The sequence below is a fragment of the Strix uralensis genome, chromosome 34 (genome assembly GCF_047716275.1).
Source record: "Strix uralensis isolate ZFMK-TIS-50842 chromosome 34, bStrUra1, whole genome shotgun sequence".
NCBI classification, from domain to species: Eukaryota; Metazoa; Chordata; class Aves; order Strigiformes; family Strigidae; genus Strix; species Strix uralensis.
This window is the reverse complement of record NC_134005.1, coordinates 2,059,833-2,077,488: the sequence shown is the minus strand read 5'-3', so window position 1 is coordinate 2,077,488 and position 17,656 is coordinate 2,059,833. Positions and strand designations below refer to the sequence as shown.

Sequence of the window (17,656 nt, the reverse complement as noted above, 5' to 3'; positions counted from 1 at the left end):
CGGATCAGCACCCCTGGATCCAGCGTTGTCTCAGGTCCGACCATCTTGGGCGGTGGGTGCACACACAGCAAAGTTTCAGTTCATCTTATCAGCTGATTAACATACTTCTGCTTCTGGGGCAGAAATGCTCACCTCTGGTCAGGCCTTGTCGCCTCTTCAACGGTGAAGGCACGAAGTCGTTAGCAAGGCAAGCATGGTGTCTGGCTTACACAACAGAGCCACACAGTACCGGGCTTACCCAGTGCAGCCAGGGATTAGCGGTCTTTGTGCTTGAGGGGAAACTGTCGGTTCCACTCAGTTTCCCCCCTCTGAGGCCCACATAAGGAGTTTGTCAATACAACTGCAAGGGAGTGGGGGGTGCAGCCTTCCATACACTCCTGCTCCCTCGGGTGACATTCCTTAGACTAATCACAAAGGCCACAGCTTGTCCTGCAGGTTTTCTCTGTCGATGAATGTTTGAGGCATCAATTCCTTCAGTTCCTTACAGAGGTACATGCACCTAATACACCAGGATGGAATCCATTCTGCCAGGGCAAAATAGCCCTAGGCCAGAGGCAGTAGGGCACCGCCCTGCTGTGAAGGAATCACCGAGCAGGTGAGACACCAGCAGTGCCTGAGATAATACCTGAATCAAGTCATCCACACATCAACCAGCCCAAAGAACCTGCGGGCTTCTGCCTGCACACCCCCAAGCAGTCATGACTCTGGAGGGGGATGAAATACCTGAAGGCAAAACAGTACCTGTTATACTGGGGGGAGGAAGAAATTCACTACTAACATACTGGGTTTGAGTGGGGCAGTCAAGCTGCAGTGCTACAGTCATGCAGGCAGAGCAGCAAGAGGAGGAGACCACAGACACTGTGGCCTTACTGGGAATAAAAGGAAACCTGAAGAGCAAAAGGAGGAACATAGGAAAGAGACAAGAAACAAGGAGATGGCTAAGGGAATTTAAAGGGGGCTGTAGAGAAGCAAGGGAGAAGCCCAATACACTACAAGGAAAGGCTGATGCAGAAGATGAGAGCAGTCAACTTGCCAAAATGATGGAAAGCCAGACAACCCCCCAGGCTGGGCCTATCAATTATGGCCTTAAGAGGCATTTTCTGCCTTGAGATACATGACCAGCACTGACTCACAGTGTGGTTTCATTATTAAAAGCCACTCTCGGCTCTCTGGAGGCTCTTGCTGTCTGGTGTCTGTAGCCAGGCAGCTGCCAGTGCAGGCAAGGCAGATTTCTGGGCATTCCTCCCCACACCCAGGAGTCCAGGCAGGCACCTTGCTGCAAGTTTCTGCCCTCTGGGATACCACAAGCACAGACACAGCAAATAGGTGTTTTCTAGCACACTGATATCAACCCCTGAGCACCAAAACTCATCTCAGAAAGTCTAAAACAGGCAATTTTGACTGACAGGCAGCTTCGCTGATAAACAACAAACCCACGTGAGGCTTGGGAAAAATGGAGGTTCATTCTTTGTAATAAATAGGAGGAGCATGTTTGTTCATCAACCTTGGTGTATGAGGAAGTAAAATTACAAAGTCGTTGTCTATCTATTAAACTTTAATCTCACCCTATAAGGCATAGAAGTATCTCATAGAGATGTCATTCCATAAGATCTTGCTGTCTGAAATACTGGAAAAATAGAATATGATACCCTGTGTGCATCCAAAATGATTTGGATCACTATAACCTATATTATAATAATATTAATGAATGTTTGAATATATACGGATAAACTATAAAGTGTGCTGTTTGCTTGGAACGATGTAACCAACAACCCCACCTAGAGCTGATAAAAAGCCCGCCGAAAGATGGAATCATGAGACTTTCAAAAGACCCAATAGGAAAAAGCTCGTGCCCTGACAATCCTACCAGAGCCCATCCGGACGAAGAAACCACAAGGCGCACAAACGCAGAACACACCCCTCAGAGAGACAAAGACACCGGAAGACGGAAGATATAAAAGGGAAAGCTTTCAGGAAGTAGGCGCGCGCCGTTGGTGGAGTTACACTCCGCGGCCGCCCAGCGCTGTTTTGCTTGTCGCCGCTTGCTAAATAAATAATTAAAATTTTGATTGGCTCTGACTCCCATATTGGGCAATTTGGGAATTAACCTATAACAAATTGGTGCCGTGACTCGGATAGAGGCAATCTGGTGGGAAGCCCCATACGGGGAGGCACGGCCCCGCTGAGTTCAGCGGCCCTGGCTGGGTGCTATCACATCACACCCTCTACCGACGAACTCCAGAACTCGGCAACAAGCAAAAGAACACCGGTAACCCCATAATCTTTGTGCACGAAGCCCCGGACGAAGACGCAGGGTTGCGTGAGTATAGGCCGGTTACCGTTCGGTTGGGGTTGGGTTTCCCGGAGCGTGGTGTGTGAGACGCCCAGCAGGGCGAAGCGAGTGCGGACCCCTCGGTAGTGCAGTTCCCATATCCCGCGAGGGACTGGGTCACGAAAAGGGGGAAAAGGAGTGTGTGAGTGTGTGAAGGCGCTCCGGAAGATGGGACAGAAGAAGAGCAAGCCTTCTGATCCCATGGGTGGTGTGGGACCCAAGGTGAGGTACCCCCAAATACCACCAGATATTCCTTTAGGCTTGATGATAAGTCATTGGGAAGATTACCCCTCTAGGTGGGGTAAAAACAAAGTAAAAATGATTTATTATTGTATGGAGGTTTGGGGAGGAAAACAAATCAGAGGTGACCTACGTGCCTACAAGTTGTGGTGGCAGCAGCTCTATTGATTGAGGAAACACACAAAATAACCTTTGGAAGTGAATTGAGAGTATTATCACCCCATAATATCAGGGGTGTGTTACAGCAAAAAGCAGAAAAAAGGATAACCGATGCTAGACTGGTAAAATATGAGGCAATCCTCATTACGTCCCCCCACCTGACCCTTGAAACAACATCGTTACAAAATCCAGCCCAATTTTTGTATGGAGAACCTAGTCAAAATCTTTTTCATGATTGCCTCCGTAACATCGAGGAGCAGACTAAGATAAGACCAGATTTGGAAGAAGAGGAATTAGGGAAAGGAGAAAAATTATTTGTAGATGGATCCTCTCGAGTGGTAGAAGGAAAAAGAAAAACAGGGTATGCCATAATTGATGGAAAAACTTTTAAGGTGATAGAATCAGGACCCTTGAATCCCAGCTGGTGAGCACAGGCATGCGAATGATATGCAGTATTAAAGGCTTTGCAATTACTAAAAGGAAAAGTGGGAACTATATACACCGATTCTAGATATGCCTTCGGAGCAGTACATACCTTTGGGAAAATATGGGAAGAGAGAGGCTTAATCAATTCTCGGGGGAAGGCCCTAGTACATCAGGAGTTAATATCACAAATTTTGCAAGCTATACGGGGGCCCAGCGAAATTGCGGTAGTACACGTAAAAGGACACCAGAGGGGGCTCAGTCCTTTAGTACGGGGGAATAACCTTGCTGATCAAGAGGCAAAGAGAGCAGCGCTATCAGCACTGCACTTGGATGATCCGATAGAGGCCAGACAGCGGTGTGTTAATTGTGGAGATAATTACCTCCCCTGTTATGCTTGCTGGGACGATTTCGGGGTAGACGGCATAGGATGTATATGTGAAAGACCAGGGTTTAAGTGGTGGTTTGTTTGTTTGTTTGTTTGTTTTTCATGGAAAACCCTATGAAATTTTAAGCTTTACAGTTCAAGAACAAGTAAAATTAAATCAAATGGGGATTAAACAGAAAGCTAGTGGAACATGGGAACTCCCGGACGGCCGAGAAGTTCTCCCAAAACCCATAGCTACCAAGATAATGCAGCAATTCCATAAAAACACTCATTGGGGAATTCAGGCATTAGTGGATCAATTTACAACTAAATACATGTTCATTGGGATATATGATATAACCAAACAAGTGATAGGGGAATGGTTTGTAAAAAGTAAATAAACACCAAATAAGAAAACAAATATATGGGGGGGCGAGAATTGGCTCATAGACCTTTCGCAAGAATACAAATAGACCTCACCGAATTACCAAAGGTGGGGAGGTATAAATACTTATTAGTAATTATAGATCATTTAACCCAATTCGTAGAAGCCTTTCCCACAGCCTGGGCCACAGCTCACACAGTAACAAGGATATTACTTGAAGAAATTATACCTCGGTATGGAGCAATAGAAGCAATAGACTCAGATAGGGGTCCACGCTTTGTATCCAGAGTAGCCAGAGAGACTTTGGCTGCCCTGGGTACACAGTGGCAGTACCACACTCCGTGGCACCTGCAGAGCTCAGGGAAAGTTGAACGTATGAACGGAGAAATAAAAAAAACAACTTACCAAATTAATGTTAGAAACCAAAATGTCATGGGTAAAGTGTCTCCCTTCAGCATTGTTAAATATCAGAACTCAGCCCCGAACCGATGTTGGCATTTCTCCCTTTGAAATGCTATATGGGATGCCCTATGATTTAGAAATGCCACCGGATCACCCCCAACTTGAAGAATTAAAGATAAAATCCTACCTGATACAGCTAATGGCAAGAGGAAAACAACTGCAGGCCCGGGGGATGGTAGTGCAAAGGCCTCCATTGGATGTGGCCATGCATCAAATCCAACCAGGAGATAAAGTACTGATCAAATCATGGAAAGAATCTTCCTTGATCCCCCCGTTGGGAAGGACCCTATGTTGCTCTTGTCACTACAGAAACTGCTGTTCGGACTGCTGAGAAGGGGTGGACACACGCAAGCCGGGTAAAGGGACCTATACAGGATTCGGCCTGGAAAGTGACCAGCCCTCCTGGGGATCTACGAGTCACCCTTCGGAAAACCTGAAAGAACTCTCTACACATTGTGAGATAAGAACCTACGAAGGACTCGATGAGTGAGACCCTGATATTTTGTCCAATTGAAACTTGTATTTGTTTTCCTTTTATATGCATAAAGTGTAAAGTGTAATGTATGTAAAGAAGGCTGGGGGATTCATAATGCACATGGAATAAATCTCCAGTCTAGTTGTAATCAGTGTTATCAATGAGAACGGAGATTAACTAATCAGTCCCTAAAAATTGGAGTAAAAACGGGAAAATAATTGAAGATTCTAAAACTTGGTGGAAAATATTTACTAAAGGGATAAATCCCGAAATAGAGTGCACTCACCCTAATTGGCCTACTGAATATCACCCACAGATCCTAAGGGTGATCTGTAGAAAGCAGATCCCCTGGGTCCCCTGTCATGGACTCGAGGTCAAAGCTAAAAACTGGGAGACCTATGTGTCCCGGAGTAGAGACAAACGTACCCCTGAAGAATACGGCTGCTGCCGAGAAGATGGAACACCCTGCTGCTCTAAGCAACAGAGTAGGCAGAGGAGGCAGAGACGTACCAAAGTGGGAAAAACTTTACTGCCCTACTCTGAGGAGAAAAGGGCCCCTGAGGGAGAAGGGCCAGACGAGAGTGCCAAACACCCCGATACAAAAGAGACTAAGAAAAACTACGCAAATCTATAGAATCCCGCCAGCCTTCTGTTGGAGCTATTGGATAGTCTGGCTAGGTGTATTAGCCACAATGAATACACCACCAGGGTGGGCTAGAACGACTAACCAATCCCACCAACCTTTTGAACATACCCTAACTAACCAAATTATATGGCCTTGGGCAGACGCTTATTATGGACATACAGGACGTATGGGTGCAGATTTGTATGGGACAGAGTTAGCAACCGCCATACTAAGCAATAACCTAACACTACAAACATATAAATGGGAGAATTCATCCCATACCTGGACAGCTAAAAAAGGAGATGAGATACAGATAGGCTGCAGAGTATTCAATGTAAGTGTGATAACAAGTCGGTACCCTTTGATTCAAACCGTCAGTCAACCCCCTTTGACTCAAATCGTTATCAGAGACAAGACAGAATCTAAAATAGCTCAAACCCGTTGTGAGTCGGAGGCCTGTTGGTATGCATTTACTGCAACCCAACCGGTGTCCATAGTTTGTTTGGGAGGGACCAGGTCAGGGGATCAAGCTATATCTTTCCGATTCCCACTGAACATACAGGAGGAAACTACAACTACTCCTGCTCATACTGTTCCAACACAACCAACGGTCGTGCTTAGCCCAAGAATCTTTGGAATTGGACCATATGCAATTAGAAATACAGGTCAGCAACAAATGCTGTTTAACCCAGCGTGGTCTCTCAAACAAGTTGAATTGCTGATGCAAAATAATGTTTCAAACATTCAGCCAGCCTGTTCACCTTTCCTAAAGACTTCTTACGAGGGATGGACAACCTGGCTGCAAAAACGAACTCCTCACACAAAAAGAATGCAGAGAGACCTAACCGGTGCTTTGGGAACAGGATTGGGAGTTTTCAATAGTATTGATTCGGAGGTGATAATGAACAAGTTGGCTACCTCAATTAGTGATTTAACTAATATACAACGGCCTTTGCGATCTTCCTTATTGGCTTTGGGGGCTAACCAGTGGCTGTTGTCAAATATATTACCAAAAGGGGAAAAGGTAAATATAAAGGATCATGAATTGATTACAGATGCACTCAGTGTGCTCCAAAATAACCTCTCTTTGGCTCTCAGCTGTATCCAGGCTCAAATATGGATGCAGTCGATAGTTGCCTCAATTATAAGAGAAGGTGAAGAAGGTATTCTTCCTACTGAAATTCAGAGAATAATTTGGGACAGTGCCACTGATTTTGAAAGGAGACTCCAATCCTGGTGGAACCTGGTAAACTTTACCTATGACCCCATCACAAACACAGCTACTACCTTTATACTCACTATTTACAATGCCACCGTATACCAAATTTATCCTATCATTGCATTAGGGCTGAATCACAACGGGACCATACTCTATCCTTCTGAGCATAGACTATGGGCCCGAAAGGTAAACGAAAAATGGCAAACTGTCAATCTGGAGTCTTGCATTGTACGGGAACAACAAGGATTCATTTGTGAAGGCAATGCAATTGAGGCACAAGATATTTGTTTAGATACCGAACAAAATATTTACCACTTTGAGGTCCATCCCAATGAAAGTCCTAAAACAGTACTCATATATATCGGCAAAGGTTGTGTATGTTTGAGGACGGTTTGTGAATTCTTAACCGTAGACAAGGTCATAGCAGAGACTAAAAATTATTCAAATCTCTGTGTTTGCAATTTCACAAAGATAATCAGATGTGACTTTTCCTATTTAGCCCCGGTCATGTCTCACCAACTCCTGCAATCCAATTATAGGTTAATACATAATTTACAACCTACACCCATTGGAATGAATCTCACTTTGGTTAAGCAGTTACTTCAACACAACGACTTAGTTGAGATTTTAGAGAAAGTTAGAGAAAACGGACAGAAAACTCTAATAACTGTTCATCACAATGTGGAGGAAATACACCGAGTCTTGGAAAGAGCAAAAAAGAATGCAGAACATGACTGGTGGGACACCCTTTTGGATGGTCACCTACTGCTACAGGCATCTTGAATAAGTTGTGTCACCCCATCGTGGTTCTCTTGATATTAATTTTGATCAGTTTGACTTTGTCAATAATATTATATGTCATAACTTGGAGAATGATGCAGCGGGTAACATATCTGATGTCTGTCACCCGTCCAATACTCATTAAAGCCAAAAACGACCAATTAGATGACGACTTTAAATTGAAAAAAACTCTCCTGTTAAGTCAACAAGAATTGCAATGATTTGATGAACAAAATGATAAAAAGAAAAACGGGGAATTGTGATAGACAGTAAATTGTTTGTTCATCAAATTCCATTAAAGATACCGGGAGCTCGTGACATGTTATTCCATGAACTATGTAAGCCTAAGCTTAGTCTTAACTATTACATTGTGTAACGACTGACTGCAAGTGCTTATCTAAGTTGAAATGCTGAAGCAGGGACTCCTATTGTGCAAAAGACTGAAAAGAGGGAGAAGGGGAAAAGGACAAAGGGGAGAAAGACAAAGGGGAGAAGGACAAAGGGGTAGAAGGGGTAGTGTCTGTACTCTGTAAGATATAAACAAAAGCTTTGTGAGCCACTCTCAGGAAAGCAGGAAATACGAGAAGCTGGTGACGTGAGGAAGACCCGGATGGAGCGACCCCCTAGCTGCAAAGTGCGCAGACGCAGGGTACACCTCTCAGAGAGACCCGATAACGGAAGGCGGAGGATATAAAAAAGACGGACCCTCGGGAAGTGAACGCGCGCCGTTGGTGGAGCAGGGACTCCCCGGCCGCCCAGCGCTGTTTTGCTTATTGCCGCTTGCTAAAATAAATAGTTGAAATTTAATTTGTCCTAACTTGCATCATTTTGGCAAGATAGTCTATAACATGAGGGACCACCCTGCGACTGTCTTTGCCAAAGGGTCTTCCATTTTCAACCATGTCCCTGTCAAAACCTGTTCCCTCAGAATATACTCTGACTTCTCTTGCTCTTCCCCCACCTGCAACATGCCCTGACAGCTTTTTTTGTCCGCTTGTTTGTTTTCCAACAAGACTGGTAGATTTGGAGGGGGGGTTAATTCACGTGCTCTCACGGACACTTCCCTCTGCCCGTCCTGCCCTCCTCTCACGTACACATCTTACTCTTCATTACAGAACAGTATCTTTAATTACACCTTTCTTTTTCTGAACATTCTCTGCTTCCAGCACACTTACTCTTACGTGTCAAGAGAAACCCTTGCACGTACAATGTTCTCTCCCAGAGCACTTTCCCACTCAGCTCCTTTCCTCCCTCCTGCCTTTTCCCACCAGCTGCTCTTGGCACATGACTCATTCAAGCAAACGTTTCCCCTGCCAAAATCCAAAAGGTCTCAATTTTCCTCTTTACAATGCAACAACATTGCTGGCATTTTTCAGCTTCTCCCTTCTCAACTTTCCTGGGAAATCTCAAAACGATCACAATTTTTTCAAGTAAAGGTGGAGACCTTCAAGAGAACATTACTCTGGATGTGCTGTGGTTCTCCGAAGGGAAAGCAGAGAGCCACCTTGCTTAGAAAAACCTGAGCAGAACTGCATTAAGTTTAGCAGGAGCCTAAAGTGGCACCTAAAGGCCTCCCACTGCTTCTGCTAAGTCAGTCCGTTTCCCCTGCTGCTTCAAAACACCCTTCCTGGAGTGCTAATGCCACTAACCATAACTCCCTCCAGCATGAAGTGGAGAAGGCTCAAGCCCTGGGCCTTGACAGTGAGCTGCACAGAGGCAGCTAAACAGGCTGTGAGAGGCAGAGGTGCCCTGCCAGAAACCGAGATTAACCAGGGAGCCACCAGCACATGGTGCACACTCGAGGTAAAGCAGGAGAGCAGGTAAGAACTGTACAACCCTCAACGTTCCCATCAATCCAGGGCTTTCAAGGGGAAGGACGCCGACTAGAAAAGCTCCTTTGCGTTAGATACCACCAATGCGTGGCCAGAATCAGGGGGGGAATCCCCAGCATGGGAAGATTTCCACCATCTTGCAGAATAAAGGTGGTGAGACATTTTATTCTGGGTGTGCTGTGCTGCAGCAGATAACTTGTTATGCTGTAAACCACAGGAATTACACTGCTCTCCTCTTCCAGCACAGTGTTAAACCTCCGCATCCCAGCACTTACCTTGTCAGTGTTCCTCAGAATCAGTGGCACTTCGTAGACCTCGAAGGGGACGTAGTTCTGGAATACCACCTCTGAAGGAAAAGGCTGAAACAAGCTCTGTTCCAGGTCAACTGCTGAGAACTGGAGAGGCAAGACAGAGCGGTGAGAGGAGGGTCAGCTGCTGGGAGAAACATTCATGAAAGAATCCTACACCGATCTCCAGTGGAGTACAGTCTCTTGGTGAGTACGTCCGCGTGGCTCACGCAAGGAAACAGCCCCCCACCTGTGTTCTGAGCTGATCAAAAGTTTCTGGACCACACTGAGAAGGCTCAAGCTAAGAAGCTCTTTTGGCGGGTGTTCCTCCAGGTTTCCTTCTCCAGAATGCAAGGCAGCGCTTACTGCCAGCAGAGCCCTGTGCTGACGTGGTCACACAGCTCCAGAGCACTTCCTGGAAGAGCCACGAGCACTCATGGAGCAAGCGAAACCCAAGAATTTACACGAGACTCCACGGGAAACAATTTTGGGATGATCTTTACTCTGAGACAGAGAGACCGAGTCCCACACATCCCTAAATATCTTTTTTGATAGAGAGCCTAGAAACCAGTTAGAAGACAACACTACCAGAGGAGGTAAGGCTAAAAAGAAAGTAACACAGTAGTTGGGAAAAAGACAAAGGAGGTGAATGCTGGAGAGTGGTGAGGTTTAGCTCTTTTCTCAGCATTACTGGGCAACTTCAGTAAGAGTGGACTTGGTATCTCCTTTTTCCACAGGCTTTAAATAGATGCTTTATTGTATTCCATTATTGCCATTTCATTTAATACCACTGCAGAAGCATGTCTGAAACTATACACAAACAGCCAATGTTCACAGAGCAGAGGCAATACTTGAGAAAATTCCTCCCTGCTTTGTCTCCCCTCTCCCAGCTGCACTGTTCCCACTCAAAAGACCCAGGCAGGCCTCCTGCTGCTCCACAGGAGCCACGCTCACACGGCAGCTCGTGCCTGCAGCACGCTGCCAGTTACGTGTGCGCTCATCTGATGCGTTCCCAGCCTCCTGTGCTGCCTAGGGCAATCCTTAACCAATTGGTTACAGGTCTCTTGCTGGCAATTTTCCACTCACAGCCTACCTCAGCGATCCACCCGTTTGGACTGTGTGCTACAGTGAGCAGTCCTGTGAGAAAGGCAGCTTAAACATACATCTAAGTGATCCAGAGAACGCACTTCCACTCCCCTCCGCCCAGGGCGATTCCCCTGTGTATCTGGCAGCCTGCAAAATCTAACACCCTGTAAAGGTCCCACACATCATTCCAACCCAAAACATTAATGCACCTGGTTTTGTTAAATCTTGAGTAATTTCTATAGGCCCTCAGCCTTCAAGGGGCAATGCTGCCACCGTTGAGGGAGTCCCATGACCCCAAGCGTTTGACAGTGACTACACCAAAGCACGAGGTGGCTATTTCACCAGGAGGATGGAAAATGGCAAGCTCGAGCCCTTGTGGCCTGCCCCAGCCTTCCCCAGTATCAGCTAAACTCCAGCAAAACCCACCAACTTCAGCAGAGGTTATTTATATTGACGTAGTGCAGACCAGCACTTCCAACCTCTCACCAGGGAAAAGCATTCTACCTTTCCCAGCAGAAGGAACTCCACCACCACCAGCAGTTTGAAAAGACAACAGGCCCTAGCCACTGAGGTATTCAGATGAGCCCGAGGCACGCCTGTCACAAACACACACCCTCTTCAAATGTCACATCAAGCAGCAAGGAAAAGGGCAGGAAAAGGCTACCTTGTGATGGGAGGTTTCACCCATGTCTAGAAGCTGCGTAATCCGGGGCCGCCTCATCTCCCGGGTGCTGGCCAGCCTCTGCTTGGTGGTAAGAGACATCTCCTTCAGGAAGGCAGAGGGAGTCAGCTGAAATGCAAAACACCAGCAAGAGCTACAGAAATGCCTTTCTGCAGAAAGACTTTTCTCGTTCAAGTGCCACTGATGAGTAATCTGTGATCACAGCCACTAGGATAGTCCTGGAAGTCCCGTAAATTACCTGCTGAAATATTTAACATCGGTAAATTAATGATATAGAGCGGAATACACACGCTCTAAGCAAGTGGCTCTGTCCCATTAGCTTCTCCTTCATGAGGTGATGTGACATGTTGGGGGATTTCTGCTCTTCGGGTATTTGTTCCCTCTTGCGTTTTGCTGGATTGAGCCAGAGACCTTTGAAGAGAGCGGGGAGGAGTTATCAGAGATCCCCTAACTCCACCCTTGCACAGTGCTCACAACCAACACGCAGGTGGAGATGGCACTGCTGGGTGAGTCAGAGGAAAGCAGAAAAGCAGTGTTGTGCCAAGGCTGAGGTGGAGAGGAATGGGTCCAAGTTTTCGTTATTTCTTTTCCATTAGCACTCCTTTTCCCTCTGTTCTGGCCTCACAGACCCCTCCACAGAAGGATACAGAGATGTCTCCTTGACAGAGCCTCAGCACTGGGTCACCTCCAGTGAAGGGAGCTCCAGCCAGCAAAGGGGACAGTTGTGGGTGGGAAGGAGGAATCGCCCTGAATCCACTGCTGTTTGCAGGGCTGCATCTGTGCTCCACACAGGACACGAGACACCATGAAACAACTCTTTTGGAAGCTGTTCTATCTGGGACAGCCGTGTCCTGTCAAGACTCCAGGCGGTTTGAGCAGCCCACCACATGCCCAGCTGCCCAGCGGCGTGGCCAGAGCAGCACTGGCAGGTATGCCCACGGGACAGAAGATGTTACTGCCCACACAGCAAAGAGGACGGAAGGAAGCACGTTTGTGCTTCAGCTGTTCCCGTGCAATGCCCAGTACATTCCCTTATCTCGGCTCCACTGGCACGTTCAGGAAAGACCCTGGACTTTCCCTGAAGCAACACAGTCCACCCCCCACTGCACCATGACAGCCCCCTCCAACAGAAGCACGGCAGCAAAGAGGTGGGGAGGTGGTGCCTGGCTCCACAGCACCCTGACAACGGGAGGGGAAGGCAGAGGAGGGACAGGGGCAGCTGCCAGCCTTAACCCAGCTCCTACCCGGCCCCCAGCAGGTACTTACAGGCACACGCTGCTCTGCCTCTCTGACCAGCTTCGGATAACGACGTACTGCCACCTTACTCTGGAGTCCATCAGCCATTTTGGAGGACCCCATGGACCGATGAATCTTCCCAGTGGCCATGACTAGGCAAACCTGGAAGGTGTAACAGTGACACTTTGAAAATCTAGAATCCCATTCACAGCAGACCCAGAGGATACACCTGTGTCTCCAGGCTGTGGCACCCTTCCTAAGTGGAGAACATAAGGCCGCCCCACACTGTTTCGTCATTAGACCATATTTAAGTGGCAGAGTTAAGATTCATAGAAGTAAAACTCCGTAAAAATATTCCCTGAGCCAAAACAGCCTTTTGCTGTGGGTACAGTAAAAGAGCCACAACTATTTCTTTTAATGAACTTCATCTCTCAGCTGACAGTGAGATGCACCAAGGGTCCCTTCCAAGGGTCTGCTGGAGAGTCACCAGCTCCACATACTATCATTTACTGCTGTGGCTCCTGCCTTAAGTATTTACAGCACCATTCTCCCCTTCCCAGCATCCGATCTCTGCTATCCTGGATTGGCAACTTTGCATCTCCTTTTTTATTTACTCTTTTTCTGGCATCTGGACCACATTTCATAGAATCGTTTAGGCTGGAAAAGACCTTTAAGATCATTGAGTGCAGCTGTAGACCTAGCACTGCCAAGCCCACCACTCCTTTCCCTGGATGTACGCAGGAACTGCTGCTCAGAAAATCCCTATGGATTTCAAATGCAGGACCGAGGGCCCCCTACCCCGGGCACCCCCCTGCCTCAGGCACCCCCATCTCGCACAAGGGATGCCCCCAGCCCTGCAGCGTGGGGCAGGGGGTGTCACACCCCCACACCCCCCCCCGAGCTCCCCTGCAGCCCGGGTCCCTGCTCTGTCCCGCTCCCAAGCCCCCCCCCGCCTGCCCATGGCTCAGCCACCCGGCAGCACCAGCACCCAGAGCCACCCTCTGGCTTTCGGCCGGGAAGGGGACGCAGACACCACTCCCCCAGCATCCCCCACCTCTCCCTCTCTGCAGGGGCCGTGGGGACACACTCACGGGAGGATCCCCGATGCCAGATGGGCTGTTGTCCCCGTTGCCAGGGCAACTGGGCATCCCAGCACTGGGCAGCCCCAACACTGCCATGGCAACAGCAGGGACACAGTGGGGGGCGGGGGGGACAGCTCTATGACACGGGGGCAGAGGGGACAGGGATGCTCAGTGCCCAAAGCCCCCAGTGAGCACAGCAAGCAGCCCTGAAACCGCCTCCAGCACACCCGCCCGGCTCCAGCAAACCAGCTCTGCAGCTCTTGGGGACACCCGGAATGTTCTCAGGGCGCTGGTGCTGGGGGCAGTGCCGGTTCGGAGCCACTGAACGCCCCGAGCGCGCTGCCGCTCTGCTGCGGCAGATCTCCGGTGCCTTCTAAGGGAGCAGAGGCGAGGCTGATCCCTCTGCTCCCAGAGGCTCCTGCCACAAACCAAACGCCCTCTGTGCCTCCGCCGGCACCCCGAAATCCTGCCCTCGACCCCAGCCTGTGCGCACGGGATAAACCCCCCGGCCTGCGCACAGCTCAGACGGAGTGAAGCACCCAGTTGCTGCCACTGAGTTAAAAAAAGAAAAAAGCAGTTTTATTCTCTTTTTTACGCTGCGGGTGTCGGTGCCGGGGGTGGTGTCTGTGTCGGTGTCAGTATCGCTGTCACTGCAGGTGTTGGTGCAGCTATCGATGTCGGTGCTGGAGGCAGTGCTGGTCTTCAAAGTTCTTTCACTGTAACCAGGTTCCTTCCATCTCCATTTGTGTTCCCATGCAGGTGCTTTTAATCCAATAATTCAACATGTCAGACTGTTACTGAGGCTTCAAAAGCGTGAAAAAGTTCCAGGTTCTCACCCACCTTAAGGTGTAGCTGTTTCCCATCTCAGCCACTGCAAACCCTGCCTAGCATAGTGTACCGCCTCGGGCACGCTGCTGTTCAGTGCCAGAGTGCATGTCGCAGTGCTGAGGTCAGCAAAAAACTCTGGAAGAAGGGGAGGGAGGGAGAAAACATTTGGTTGGTTTCACACAACAGGCACATCTGACAGGCGAGGGGCAGTGAGCAGCGGCAGCAGCAGCAACACCCTGTCAGTCGGCAGGTCCCGCTAAACACATCGTGAATGCAGAGAGCTCAGCGCTAGCCGAAGGCCGGGCAGCGTCACAAGCACAGAGGGCAGGCCACGTGGGAGGAAACGCACTCACACAGGCACACACACGCTGAACCGCCTCCCCGGGCTCTGGCTTTGAAAGGACACCGAGACGCCGCGGTAGGCGGGCAGGAGTTTGGGTGTTCACACCCCAGTCCCTACCGCGCGCCTCCCCCGGGTTTTAAACCGGCCAAATTTGGCGTCTTTCTGAGGGGTGCCTGGCAGCACACACCGCTGTCACCGGGCTGGTCCCTTTGCTTCACCCATCCTCAGACCTTGCAGACGTCAGGACTTCTCAGCTGAACGGGTTTCACAATCTGTCCAGCTGGCCAGGCGATACAGCTCTGACTGGGGTTGCTCACAGCTGGCCACGTCAGGCAGATCGGAGAGAGCCCTCCTCTCCTGCCGCCAGCTCCAGCTCTGCACAGGTGGCTCCAACATCAGTTACAACTAACTGCTTTCCACCAGTTTTCAACTTCCCTCTTTAAGGGATCTCTGAAGGCCACTGCTCTTTCTTCCTCCTCTTATTCCCTCTGAATTGCAGAAAAGAATCAAGGATGTGGCCTTTTTTTATTTTTAGTTTGATGTACTCGCTCTCTGTACCTCTGAGCATCTGTACCTTACGCTGAGTATCAACAGGCTCCAGGTCTGGAACTCCTCCACCATCCTGAACAGCGGCAACAACTGCCAAGCCCACAGGAGCATTTACTGTTGTCCTGCACAGATCCACTCCCCTGGGAGTACTTACTACCCCAGTCATCGTTCCCCTCCATTAAAACAGCAACAGAGAGCCAGTTTGGTCCTTCTCAGTGACAGTGTTTTACCAGCCTTTGGAGGATATAACCCAAAATACACACGCATTGCTGCTGCGAGCACAGATTTGCTCAGAGGACACCCAGCAACTGTAGTTGCTCTCTTCAAAGGGGACTTGCAAAGCCTTTTGAATTTCAGCAACCGCCTCAGAGTGAGGATTTTTACAGCCCTCCAGCAATTCAGCCAGGCTCATCGTGATTATTTTCTTGTGCCAGTTTGCCAGCAGACAGCGGCAATACATCCTGTCGCCCACAGCAGCTCACAACACTGTGGGTTTTAAACCACTCCAGGGCTTTTGCTTATTCAGTGCTGCTTGTACCACAGGAGAACACAACACTTTTAACAACAAAAGTGTAAACTATAAAAGTAGCACAAATTCAGGAAATGGTACTAACAAATACTGCTCACGTGCCCAGCAGGGACTCCAATGCAAGAGCTGCTCAGCTTCTCTGTTATGGAGAGAAGCCAGCTTCACCATTTTCAAGGCCAAAATACCTGCAGGTTTGACAAACCAACTAAAACACAAGGCTACAGGCCCAAACCCTGTTTTTAAAGAAGGGGAACCAACTCAGAAAAGCTAAGCGCCCCCAAGGGAAAAACAAACCACAAAAACCCCCTTATGCTTCTCGTGTTACCATGCACCAAGTTGGCTGCTTCCCTGCACTTGATACCCTCATCCCATAGCTCTTGAGACCTCTGAGGATGCCAAGACAACCTGTTAATTGGAACACTCATCAATTTATCACCATCGGGTATCTCTGCCAATAACCTGCCAATGTGCCACAGCTGTCTGCTTCAACATACGTGATGCTTTGACCTTCCGGTACGGCGTTTGCTACGCTGAGCGTTAGGATTGAAGCAAGTCCATACACACAACCACCACACATGTGACCGAAAAGCCAGAGGGCAAAAACTTACCCGTGTTCTTCCCGGCCAGTGCATCGGCCTTTTCCCAAATATCACAGGCATAGAGGATACGGGAAGGGATGCTGACGTAGGCAGAGGTGATGTTTGGGATGTCGTAGGGAACAGTGACTGCAGAGCTAATGCCGTTCCCACTGTAGCTGCCAGCATAAGCCATGCCTGTGCTTCTGCAGGAGAAAGAAACACCATCATGAACGTTTAACTGCAGAGTGAAAGACATCAGACTATTTGATGCCGGGAGCTATTTGGTACCATCCAGGCCTGCAGGATGGAGTGGAGTGTTGAAAACTGAGATGTGTTCAGCTGCGTAACAAGTAATTGGGTAGCCCTCTGCCAAATGCAATTGCCACCGCACACAGAAAAACTCTTTCTTACTCCCTGTCGTTCAAACACGGGCCCAGTCTGCTGGGCACCGGGTCAAACACTGTTACGTGACAGCTTGAGTTTGACTTTGACTGTCACATACGCAGCAACACTGAGGCAGGTACACGGAAAGGACAAAATGCTCAACAACTCAGAAATCAGAAAATTAGCTTCTTTTTCTTAAGTGGTGACTAAGCCAAAGAGAAAACTATGAGCTATGTTATGCTACCACAGGATGAAGGCATAATCCTACTGGGCAGTGGCTAGGGAGGTGGGGATGGCATCCCGTTACGTCTCAAGGGATCTCTAACAGATGACAACAACAACAGGGGCTCTGACACAGCAGTGACAATACCTTCCTTGGTCCCCTGACCTGCTTCTCGGGTGGAGAACTGCTCTGCTTAATATAACTCTGGACTTCATAACAAAAAACTCCTTTCCGAGGAGAAAAGACAGGGAGGAGAGAGCAGAAATACTCCTGCCCCTAACGGTATGATTTCAGGGGGCAAGAAGAGCGAGTGGCAATGCACTCCCCCAAATGCAGGCAGCAACTCAAACACTCCGGCTCCTGTTCTCACTCACGCCCTCGTAGAAACATGACAACGGACGTATTTTTAAATCTTACCTTGCAACACACGGAGAAGGTGCTTGTGCAGATCTGGAGGAACTCTGCAGCAAGGAACAGAACTCTTGTTAGGTTTGGGCTATTCAGCCAACATCAGTAAGTTCCGCAGCCACCCAGCTGGCAGCTCAGTAAC

At 48.7% G+C, this 17,656-nt stretch overlaps 1 protein-coding gene across 1 annotated transcript in view; it reads right to left on the bottom strand.

Moving 5' to 3' along the window:
- LOC141936827 (hydrocephalus-inducing protein homolog) overlaps positions 1-12,713 on the bottom strand; it is a 99,689-nt gene extending 86,976 nt beyond the window's left edge. The window contains exons 1-6 of the mRNA XM_074854149.1: positions 12,621-12,713; positions 11,337-11,462; positions 9,496-9,694; positions 6,756-6,766; positions 6,678-6,711; positions 102-127 (exon numbers count right to left, since the gene is read on the bottom strand). Of these exons, the coding sequence (XP_074710250.1) occupies positions 102-127; positions 6,678-6,711; positions 6,756-6,766; positions 9,496-9,694; positions 11,337-11,462; positions 12,621-12,713 (489 nt within the window). The remainder of the gene's footprint in view (positions 1-101; positions 128-6,677; positions 6,712-6,755; positions 6,767-9,495; positions 9,695-11,336; positions 11,463-12,620) is intronic.
- Positions 12,714-17,656: the final 4,943 nt, after the last annotated feature.